General features: G+C 44.0%; 1 protein-coding gene across 3 annotated transcripts in view; it reads left to right on the top strand.

Annotated features, from left to right (window-relative positions):
• Positions 1-12,456, top strand: part of TBX20 (T-box transcription factor 20) — a 30,546-nt gene that overhangs the window by 3,014 nt on the left and 15,076 nt on the right. The window contains exon 1 of one of the 3 annotated variants that reach the window (XM_078601742.1): positions 6,433-11,860. The exons of the other annotated variants lie outside the window; for them this stretch is intronic. Coding sequence (XP_078457868.1) covers positions 11,776-11,860 — 85 coding nt within the window. The 5' untranslated portion in view covers positions 6,433-11,775. Of the gene's footprint in view, positions 1-6,432; positions 11,861-12,456 lie in introns of those variants that run through there. 3 annotated transcript variants of the gene reach the window in all.

Here is a 12,456-nt window from a genome sequence, read left to right as displayed (position 1 = left end):
GAGTTGGGAAGGTGTTGGGGTCACTATAGCGGGCGCCGAGATGGCGAAATGTTCACTACCTCGCCTGGTATACAGGAGGTCGCGGGTTCGATCCCAGCCCTGATGCCTGCTGCTGTATATTTGGAGCTTGCATGTCTCTCCTCGTGGTCGCGTAAATTTCCGCCGGGTCCTCCGGTTTCCCCATCCACGTTTAGATACATGCGCTCAGAGCATTTGGCCGCTAAACATTTCCAAACAAGCCACTTCGTTAAGCTATCATTTGTGTTAGCCAGGTCGCTTCTAAAAAATAGCTATAGAGCTTAGTGGTCCTAACCTGGTAAAATAGAATTGTTTAGTAGTTACGGCATTTACGGACAGTCACGTTACGCTCCGCAGATAGCTCATACCGAGCAAGGGCTTCAGTGTGTGTTGGGTGTAATATCCGATGTCAATAACTTCGGATATTACAGTCAACATTACGAAACCTGCGACTCTGCAGTCGAATCGCATCACGGACGGTCTCCCAGAGAGCACATGCCAATGTGATTTACGCAAACGTTACACATCTATGGGACCTTTTAAACATTCTATAATCACAAACATTAAGATGCCTGGGAAATGGCAGAAGAAAAGTGGCCGGGATTTCCATCTTGAATAAACGGCTGATAATATCGTATTGGCAACACTCCTGTGGACTGTCTGCAACGTCGCGTCTGCGTGAGCTTGGCGCGAAAATCAAAAAGTGATAAAACAGCAAACTGACTGGACTTGGACCCGTGTACTTATCACCAGAGGTGGGACAAAGTCATTGTTATGCAAGTCCAAGTCGAGTCGCAAGTCATCAAATTCATGACTCGAGTCTGACTCGAGTCCAAGTCACATGACTCGAGTCCACATCTCAGAGGTGGGACAAAGTCATTGTTATGCAAGTCCAAGTCGAGTCGCAAGTCATCAAATTCATGACTCGAGTCTGACTCGAGTCCAAGTCACATGACTCGAGTCCACACCTCTGCTTATCACGTAGTCGATGAGATGCCCAGGGTAGTACGTGAGTTACTCAGTCTTGCGTGTATGGTTTCTGATTGTTTTATGGACAGACTCGCCCCCACCATATGAATGTGGAATTTCAACCACTATGTCAAGGCTGTTACCAGGAGATGAACACCGCCTCAATGCTCGTTTGAGTAGAACATCACTTCGACTTGGCACATGATCTGTTCTGAAACATATTGACGTTCAGCAATGCTTTCAGTTCCGTGATTTCGTGTTGTCTTATATTGGTGCAGTGTACAGTTGGTATATTATATATTCGGAGATATTTATTTCGATTATAGTTGACATACGAAGGAACATTAAATGTTATTCATGTGTATTTGTACATTGGTATCGTTTTAATAGTATCTGTATATATAGTTTGCGTAAATAACTCAAACCTCTGCTGAATGAAGAACCTCCCCACACCGTGTCGGTCGAACTGTAGCAGTCTGACCATACTTCACCATGCTCGCCAGTGCTCGCCTCCTGTGTTAGCCGTGGCTGGGAATCTAACTCAGGACACGGGGTTCATAAATCACTGTCTACGTCGCTACATTATGCAAATACTTTTAACCACGTAATCGTTGAAGGAAAGTAGGCTTGGGCAGGACACGTCCCTAGATTGGATGGCAATGGTCAGCAATGATAACGGAGCGGACGCAAAGGAATAGAACGCATCCGAGAGGACGCACACCGAGGAGACAGAGGAATGAGGTCAGTTCATGTTGGATAGAGAGTGGCATCGCAGGATCGTAAGATGTGCCAGAGGTTGGGAAGGCCTTCATCCAGCAGTGGGTTCGCCATGGCCAATAATGGCGATTGTCTCCTGTTTAGTTTCAGGGAGCTTCCAGAGATGAAGAGGAAATGCAATAGCCATTCAAGCACAACGATCCGATTTGGCAGGCCACGATTGGCGATATACACGCAGGGTATGACACCTTCGGGCGCAGAGTCGTAGTTGTTCATGCAGCGTACGGAGCAGCTGGCCAACAGGATGGTTATGCTGGACTCATGAGTCTTAACAACAATCAAACCACCAAACAGTTGCTCTGTTGCGTTAATTAAAGATGCTACAATATCGGCAACGTGGAGACTGCGTGGAGGTTGTGTCGCGTGGCGACTGCTGAATACGACGCCGCCGCCGTCGACATCATCGTCCTGATGTAAGTTCTATACGTCTCGTCTGGATATATTATTGTTCTGTTGTATATGTCTTGTTTGTAAGTGGTAGTATTTGTGTTTATATTTGTATCATTTGTATGTATTGCACATGTATGGCGTTTTTATAAAGTATTTTATTACCATTGTATGATATATGCATAATTTGTATATATTAATGATTTAAAAGTGTATTGTTTTATCTGGCTAGAATGTGGCATTGATTTAATGTTGTTGTACCTGGCGATGCCGGTCGCTTAGAGCCTCGGAGCTGGAGGCGACTCGCGCGCTCTCTGCTGAGAATCAGTCGAGTAGCTGCCATTCAAGTCCACACCGTATTGGGTTGCTTGTATCAAAAGCGTGTCGAAAAGAAAGTATTTAATGGGTGTGTATTACTTGCTATGTATTATGCATGGTTCATGAACACGGTCATTACCGAAACATAGACCACTGAAGACGAGTGTGTAAAGAAGTATAGATAGATGGCCCGCTTGTAATGAACACAGAGATAGAAAGACGAACATGGATTTGAGGATATACACAGGCCAATCATATCATCCAAACTATTAAGAAAAGCGGGCTTGGGTAGGACACTTCGCTTGAAGGGATGATGGACGATGGTCAGGAATAGTAGCGGAGCGGCAGCCGAGCAGCGGTACGCATCCGAAAGGAGGTCGCGTGGAGGTAGAGCGATGAGTTCAAGTGCAGGGTCGGGGCCAATTGTTTCATCGGCTCGCCATGAGGAAATGGGACCGCCTTGGTGGGAGGCCTTTATCCAGCAGCGGGTTGATCGGCGTTCGCGGGAACGCGGAACGGCACTCGGCAGTGCGAGCACGATAGCTGCGGCTACTGTTGAGACCACGATGTTTTAATTTTAGAACTTTCGTGACTGCAGGAATTATTATTTGTTTCTTTCGGTTAAGTCACGTCTAAAGATAAAATAATAAATTAAATTAAATAATAGAATACGACGTTTCGATTGCAACACAAGCAATCATCATCAGGTATAATGAAATAGCGACATAAAATCTAACCAGAAAACTATAGACAGACATATTAGCAGACAGATATCACCAAGATACATAGCGAGAGCAACACAGGTAACAGAGAGGGGTGATCGTCTCTGTGTGGTGGCCTTAAATAGACAGAGGGGGGGGCGGAGGCAGAGAGAGGGAGGAGGGTTAGAGAAAAAATTAGCATATCAATGGGTGGTCAACAGACGTGGTGCTGCGAATGCGATGGCACGGCAAGCAAGCCTGAAAATCAGGAGAAGGACACACTAAAATTAAATAACCTAGTAAAATATCGAAATGTAATGTAATACAACACAGAGGGTCGGTCAACACACAATTATTTAATTTAATTTATTATTTTATCTTTAGACGTGACTTAACCGAAAGAAACAAATAATAATTCCTGCAGTCACGAAAGTTCTAAAATTAAGATTGAACCACTTCTACGGGGAAGTTTTAAGCTTATCTTTTTTCTCTCTCTCTGGCGACTTGTTTTCTCTGCCTGTGTCCTCTCTTTAGATTGTTCACACTTAAATTCTAACTTAGCAATCTTTGAAATACGTAATCAACCAGGCTATGCGTTAATTGTGTGTTGACCGACCCTCTGTGTTGTATTACATTACATTTCGATATTTTACTAGGTTATTTAATTTTAGTGTGTCCTTCTCCTGATTTTCAGGCTTGCTTGCCGTGCCATCGCATTCGCAGCACCACGTCTGTTGACCACCCATTGATATGCTAATTTTTTCTCTAACCCTCCTCCCTCTCTCTGCCTCCGCCCCCCCCCCTCTGTCTATTTAAGGCCACCACACAGAGACGATCACCCCTCTCTGTTACCTGTGTTGCTCTCGCTATGTATCTTGGTGATATCTGTCTGCTAATATGTCTGTCTATAGTTTTCTGGTTAGATTTTATGTCGCTATTTCATTATACCTGATGATGATTGCTTGTGTTGCAATCGAAACGTCGTATTCTATTATTTAATTTAATTTATTATTTTATCTTTAGACGTGACTTAACCGAAAGAAACAAATAACCACGATGTTTGCTTTTGTTTGCTAACGTCATTTTCCAACGATACTGCTGTTGTAATGTCCTAGCTTTAAACTCTTCAAACTGTTGTTGACGTAGAGCTTTGTTGATACTGTAGTATCGTCTTCTTGGTTCTTTCGGTAAAGTCACGTAGAAGGGAAGTAATAAATAATAAAAATAAAACATAATAAAATAAAATAATTCTCACGACGTTTCGGCTACAACGCAAGCAGCCGTCTTCAGATGAAGAATGAGACACTGCCAAGCTAGGAGCTTATATATAAGCTGGGTTGGAGGTGGAAGAAGAGCGCCTTAACAAAAAGAGTCGCTCTTCTTCCACCTCCAACCCAGCTTATATATAAGCTCCTAGCTTGGCAGTGTCTCATTCTTCACCTGAAGACGGCTGCTTGCGTTGTAGCCGCAACGTCGTGAGAATTATTTTATTTTATTATGTTTTATTTTAATTATTTTATAACTTCCCTTCTACGTGACTTTACCGAAAGAACCAAGAAGATGAATCCCTGCAGTCACGAAAGCTTTAAATCGAAAATAAACTGTAGTATCGCTTGTGTAGTGAGATAGAACGGTCACTACTGTGTTGGCCCGTACGAGGGCTGGGGGCCCCAAGGGGGTGCCTGGGGGGTCACGTGCTGGAGGGATCCGGACCTTCCCAGAGGTGGGGGAAGTGAGGCGTGTCCTGGGAAGGGAGGCGTGGCCTGAAGAGAGCCAGCCACACCGGGGCGGAGCCAGCCACGCCAAACCAAATATAAGCGTGGTGTGAACGCAGAGCGAGGCTGTTGTACTGTACTCCAAAGTGAAGACATCATCGGTCGTCAAGTCCCGAGTCGTCGTCCTGGGCCAGGCAGGCCGTTGCCTGCCTGGTCCAGTCTGTGTCGTGTTCCAGAGTGTTAGTGAGTTGAGGAAGGTGGTCACCACCTTATGTACAGTGTTATATTACTTACCGTTTAATAAATAGTGTTGCCTCCAAGCTGCGTGTGTGTGCACCTAATTCGAACCCACTACATTTGTATGAATGCACATTCTCTATACGTTACATTTGCACATCAGCTCAGGTAAATTCTGTAAGAACGGGCGGTGTGCACCGTCCAACTTCTAATGCATGTATGACAGGGTGCGATATATTCATAGAATACATGCGTATTGTACGAATGCATACTTTATAAGTACCCAGGTCATTCTTGCAAATAAGGCTCAGCCTACATGGTTAAACAAACTAAACGTGAAACTTGAAACTCTATACTTAAAATGATTGTATACATGTCATTACGCATTCGTTGTGTATGTGTGAATCGACACCCTGGACACCTTTGCAGACAAGATATTCCATCTCATGAACATTTCCATGTGAAATACTGGAATTTAAAGAATTATGATGATCGACTCGTGCATTCATCGTTACGTAGAGTGCAGCTCCCCGCGTCCGCGTAATGCAACGCCGAGCTCGTCGCGAGTCTGAGTCTAACATTTGATCACAGCTTAATGTTAGCGCATCTTTTACATATGGCATCGTTTTCATTTTGTACGACATTAATGGCGTGTATAGTTTTTGTACAGTGTCATTAACTGTTCTACGAATAATAGATAATATACAGGACAACCATTTGCCAATCCACTGCTTGACGAAACCCTTCGCGCCCCGTGTCAGCGAAGGGGATTTAAGCAAACATCACGCGGGCCACGGGGTGCATTGGCAGGGATCAGCTGCGTAAAACAACTTGAATACAGCATTCCCTTCGCTCCTATTTAATTCACTTCGATATGTAATGAAGATATATATTACCTGAGCTGCTGTTTTTTGCAACTGGCCACAGGAACGATTCAGATGATCGCTCATCGCTGATGTTATCCGTGGCTGGGAATTGAACGCATGTAGCCCGGTTAATTGTGCAGTGACAAAACCACTGCGCCACCGCTCGCCCAGTCATTTGGCCAGAGGGTAGAGTTCAGATGCGGTATCGTTTTTGTATCGTATTGGACTTGTACATCATAGTGGTTTAGATGTTTACATTGTACAGTATAGTTTTTTTTATTGTATTTTAATGTACGTATTTCTGTATATGGTACATATAAGTTAAGTAATCAATTACAATGTTCATTATTTCATACTTATTCGTTTAACCGATAAACTGTAATAAGCAAAAAAATTATTATTTGATTTATTTCACAATTTACGTTTTAATAAAATAAAATTAAAATAAAATATAAAAAAGTGAAAACAACTAAATTAAAGCAGGTGATTTAATTTAGTTTTCACTTTTTATTTTCACCTACGTGACTTTACCGAAAGAACCAACGAGTATGGATCCTTGCAGTCACGAAAACTTCTAATCTAGAATTTAAGTTTTCATTACTTTTTAAAGAAAATCGAATATTACGTTTTCTGAAATTCAATAAAACTTTATCTTTATTTTAAGAAATGTTTAACTCATGTATTTGAATAGTTTTTAATTGGAATATTCATTTAATGAAGACCATTTTTTTTTTACAAATTGAATAGAATCATCTTTATTCTATTATTTTAATACATTTATATTAACAGTACAGGTTGTGCAGTACAGTACTACACAGGAGATCCTTGAATATCGCAAGGGGTAAATAAATAAAAATGCTGCGAAAGTCAAAACCATGATATTCAATACTTAAGCCTTAGCTAAATAATGGGGTTAGGTCCACGGCAACAAAAATAGACACCACAATTGAAATACGTATTGTATGCCAAATAAACTAAACACTGAATTTAAATAAACGTGTAACACCCCTATCAAAGAAATATCCCCACATAATAAATAACGACGATGATGATCCTAAGCGGTTGTGTGTGTGTTTGCCGGGAGTGGGCAGCGGCATTGCAACGGTTAGGGGGCCTTCCAATCCTATAGAACGGCCGATATTTAATCCACGCAGAAACGATCAAGGATTCATCATATTCACGTGTTTAAGCAAACAAATAGTCCACCGCCGGCTGCATTAAATAATTAAGTTGCGTACCTTGGCCACTTTTTTTGCCGAGCTGCGTGATAGCTGCAGTCACGGGTACGGTGGCATACAAGTGACACCTCTCCCACAATCCTATTTCTCCGGGTCGTACTTGTCTGACAGCTAAATCATCTGAACTGTGGCTCCTTTGAAGGCCAATGTAGACAAATTATTATCAAAGCTTCACCCCCCCCCCGTTTCCTATGCGTACGTGCATTGTCAGTAGACCCCCCCATACGCAAGCGAACGCATTTGGGTTAACCCACCCCTCCCCCATCCATGCGTACGTACTAAATTGATGGCCCCTAGCGCCCTGCGCTACGAAATCGGCGACCCGAGTTCGATTTCCACTCATGCCCAACACCAGTGACTATCTGAATCGGTCCTGGGCCTCCCTAGGTAGATTCAGCCTCAAATTAGTACCTGGTGCGATATGTAAACATCGCCACAGGGGAGACAAAGGCGGGCGGGCGTGGTGCTGTCCCTCCACCCGTCCGTGTGACGTGCCGGCCTTCATAGGTGCTCGCCAATAGCACTTGCCCCAACAGTCTGTTAAGGCTATACGGGGGTTATTTTCCTTTGTCCGCGAAAGGCTTGCACAGCACAGTTTGAGGTGCCACTGGCTGCCTCGCGTCCCTCGCCAACGGTATCAGCCAATGGCACGGAACTTCCAACTAAAGTTTACCCGCAAAAGGCCAAAACGAACCCCCGTAGAAGATACACTGGTATACGACGTATCCCGCGACAGGTCGAACCCACGAACGAAAAATCCGCGATTTTCAAGGGTTTCCTGCACTGTACTACTTATCTATGAAGCTCTAACTTACCACATTGAAGGCGTTTATAAGGAGGGCCCTGCGTTGGCGTTTTGGTTAATTGTTGGTACAAAGTAAAGAGGGAACTGACGTCTCTACGCGAAGCCACTGCGTACGCGGCAAGCCTCGCGCTCAAAGGGCCGCCGTGCAGATGGCTTGACGAGCCCACTCGACTTGCTACGACTTGTCGTCTCCTAGCTATCCTGACAGCCCAGAAGACTGAAGTTCCTTCGTGGTCTAGAAAAGCTTCGGGGGGTCGTCATGCAGCAGTAGTTTGGTCATGGCTGACGGCGACCATGCTGTTACATATAACACGCGGAGCGTTTCCAGTGAATGAAAGCGAAAATGTATTTTTAAAAAATAATCCACTTTAAAAAGTATCGTTTGTGAATACTATACGTCCTCCTTGATCATTCCAAGTTAATAACGAAACGCCCCGACTTCCCCTGCACTCCCATAGCAGCGCAGTTGACCTTGCGTTCCACCAAAGTTAAAGATCGGTTGTGTTATGAGATGATGACATCATCTTCTTCTTCTTTAGTGCTGCCTAACGGCGTGTGCGACTTCACGATGATATTGGTCCCGGTCTCGCACGGCGTGTAGAGTTTGTGCTGCTGTTGTTAATCGTAGCCATGTTTTGATGTTACTGAGCCATGTCGTTTTTGGCCGTCCTGGTCGTTTTTTCCCTTCGATTTTTCCTTCCAGGATTAGCTTTAATAGCTGGTATTTGTGGTCGTTTCGGGCAATGTGGCCTAGGTAGTAACACTTCCTGCTAATGATGGTCTTCAGCAGTTGCCTGTCAGTGCCCATATCTTGCAGAACTTGTGTATTGGTGGTTTTGGCTGTCCATGGGATTTTCAGCATTCTTCGATACAGCCACATCTCGAAAGCTTCAAGCCTTTTTGTTGCTGTTGTTGTCAATGTCCACGTCTCTACTCCGTACAGCAAAATTGACCAGATGTAGCATTTCAGTGTGCGCAGTTTCAGTGATGTACTCAAGTTGCGGTCTGCAAGGAGTGTTTTCCATTTAATAAATGCTTGCCTTGCTTGTTCAATTCTGCTCTTGATTTCGACTTCATGGTTCAACTGATCGTCAATGATTACACCAAGGTATTTAAATCGGTGTACTTGTTCCAATTTTTCGCTGCCAAGCTTGATTGTTATTTCGCTTGTAGTTCGGCTGACCTTCATAACCTTTGTTTTCTTTTTATTAATTCGTAAGCCCCATATTTGACTCTCTGTGGCAACCTCGTCCAAGATTTGTTGTAGGTCTTGTTCCGAATCGGCCAGCAGTGCAGTGTCGTCGGCATACCTGATGTTGTTGATGTATTGTCCATTGACTTTAATACCAATGTTTTTATCTGCTAGTGTTCGATCAAAAATCTGCTCCGAGTAGATGTTGAAAAGACTGGGTGAAAGTGGGCAGCCTTGTCGTACACCTTTTTGTATTGGTGTTGGATCTGTCAATTCGTTGTCATATCGGAGTTGGGCTGTTTGCTTCCAATAAAGAGCAATGATGAAGTTGATGTCGTTTTTATCTAGTCCCAGTTGTTTTAATAGAGCAGCTAGTCGGTCGTGGTCGACTGAGTCAAAGGCTTTCTCGTAATCTATGAAGCAGATGTACACTTCTTTCTGATGTTCGTAGCATCGCTGTAGTAGTATCTGTAGACAGAAGATTGCTTCTCTTGTGCCTAGTCCTTTGCAGAAGCCAAACTGTGTGTTCTTCAATGCATTTTCGCATGTGGAGCGTATGCGCTGTTGGATCACCTTCAGGAAGACTTTCAGCACGTGGCTCATCAAGCTTATCAGTCTGTAGTCCTCGCATTTCCGGCTTGTTGCTTTCTTTGGTATGGCCACAAATATAGATTGTAGCCAGTCGGATGGAATTTTATTGCCATTGTATATTTGATTGTACCAATTAGTCAGTTGTCGTTTGTTGTTACTGTCTAATAGTTTGAGCAATTCTACATGGATTGTGTCGGGCCCGCACGCTTTGCCTGACTTAGCTGTTTTGATTGCATGTTCTACTTCTGATGTTAAAATGTGTAGAGCGTCTTTCGACATCTGTTGGTCTTTTTCTGCAGATGTTCTCGCGGCGCCATAGAGCTTGTGTATATAGTTTGTCCAGGTGTCCATTTTTCCTGTTTATTTAGGATTGGTTGGTTGTTGTCCGCATACAATGTAGCTGTTGAGGCTGGTCTGTAGATGTTACCAGCTTCTTTGAGCTTCTTGTGCAGAGTAAAATTGTCATGTTTTTTAATTAGTTCTTCAATCTCGGCGCATTGTTCTTCCATCCACTTTTCTTTTGCCTGTCGGATTGCTTCTCTGATCTTCTGTTGCATTTGTTTGTACTTCTCCAAGTTGTTATTTTTGTACATTCTTCGTTTGCTCATTAGATCGAGAATACAATGTGTCATCCATCGTTATTTCTTTTTCGGTGGCTGATGTCCCAGCATGACTTCTGTTGTTTCTGTGATGCATTGTTTGAACGAGCGCCAGTACTCCTGAACATCTGCTGTTTCTGTTGTTATTGAGCGGATGCTATCGTTGAGATGTTGCTGTACTTGTCTTTTATCGGCGCTGTTCTTCAGTTTCTCCAGGTCTGCTCGTCTCGTCTTTGTACATTGTATTGATCGCAATTTGAGTCTTATTGTAGCTGTTACTGGGTTATGATCTGACGATATATCAGCTCCAGGGTAGGTTTTTGCTGTAATCACACTGGACTTAAACCTGATGTTAATTAGGATATAATCGATTTGGTTCCTGACGATGTTGTTGTCGGAGTCTTGCGGCGAGGTCCACGTGTACAGTCGTCGAGGTGGTAATTGGAACCACGTGTTAGCAATACTGAAACGTTCTTCTTGGCAGAATTGAACCAGTCTGTCGCCTCGTTCATTCCGTGTTCCGAGTCCGTGTTCTCCGACAATGTTCTGCATTCGACCGTGGCCAACCTTGGCGTTGAAGTCGCCGAGGATTATAGTGATGTCTTGCTTCTTCAGCGGCTTCAGCGTGTTGGTTAGTTGCTCATAGAACGATTCGATTTCATGATCTTGTTTATCTGCTGTTGGAGCATAAACCTGTAGAATGTTCACGTTGACTTTGTTGCCTGCTAATTGTAGTAGTGCTATTCGTTCTGATACTGGGGTAAAGTTGTTGACTTTATTCGCTAATTTCTTGTGTACTATAAAGGCGACACCGTATGTTTGTTTGGTGTTTTCTTCTCCTCCGGAGCAGAAGATGTGGTGTTCACTCGATATAAACTTTTTTGTTCCAGGCCATTTAGTTTCGCTTAGACCGATTATGTTGATTTTAAGTCGACCCATTTCTTGTATGACATTGGCTAGTTTTCCTGCTTTAAGTAAACTTCTAACGTTCCAAGTTGCTACTTTGAAAGGGTTCTTTGACACAAGCTCGGAGATTCTTAGCACCCCTGTCCTATTTAAAGGACGCCGATACTCAGGGCCTTTGTTGATTTTGCTTGTCATCATTGAAGTTTTCAAGGGAGAAATAATCCAAGTAGTTTCCTTTGCTTTCTTGGATCACAATTTATTTGAAAAGGTCATGTGGGGACCTTTCGAAACGGGTTTTGTCTGACATCATACACCACCATAATTATGGACCAGTTCGTGGCTCACTTTGCTCTCAACGAACACATTACTTAAACTTTTGCCTTTACGATGATGAAAACACGGCTCCGCTGGGTGGGTTGTGTCGTGCGACCAAGGGGAAGGAAGACCTAAGAGGAGATGATGCGAGACTGTCAGAGCAGATCTTGGAGGTCGCTGCATGTGCAACGGTGGCGGGATCCGGCAGAGGGGAGAAGCATGGCGAGTGAGTTGTGGTGGTGGCTTCAACGGCTATGGCCATGATTCCATCTTGATCTATCATTCAAAACCACCCTTTTAATGTGTTTCTGTAACTCTGACCGAATCAATGGGACTGTGTTGGAACGTTGCGTTTTCATAGTCCCACTGAGAGGGCGTCCACCACCCTTGTGTTTTCAAGTCAACCAGAACCCAGATACATCCTTCTCAAAACTACTGCACCTGCCAACCATTCACTCAATTGCGAGACTCCCGAAACACTCTGACACCGCCATAACTGAGCATACGTGAGGATGTGTTTGTGACTCAGCCTCAAAAGAGTACTTTGTGTGGTGTGTAAACGTTGCCACGGGGGAGACAAAGGCGGTTGGGCGTGGTGTTGGCCACCTACCCCCTCGTGTGCCGTTGCCGGTCTTCATAGGTGATCGCTAACAGCACTTTTCCCAAAAGGCTGTTAAGGCTATACGGGGGTCTTTGTCTTCTGATTCTGCATGGAAGTGTGGCATGGGCTAGAGTCGGTACCATGCGTGTGCCCGTCTGTAGTCGTGCAGGTTATACCATAGGCACTAAGCGCTCAGTGCCATCACCTGGCAGTCATGCACA

This window comes from Lampetra planeri, chromosome 17 (assembly GCF_965212315.1).
Source record: "Lampetra planeri chromosome 17, kcLamPlan1.2.h2, whole genome shotgun sequence".
Lineage (NCBI taxonomy): Eukaryota > Metazoa > Chordata > Hyperoartia > Petromyzontiformes > Petromyzontidae > Lampetra > Lampetra planeri.
The sequence above is the reverse complement of the archived record's forward strand: the minus strand, read 5'-3'. Positions and strand labels throughout refer to the sequence as shown.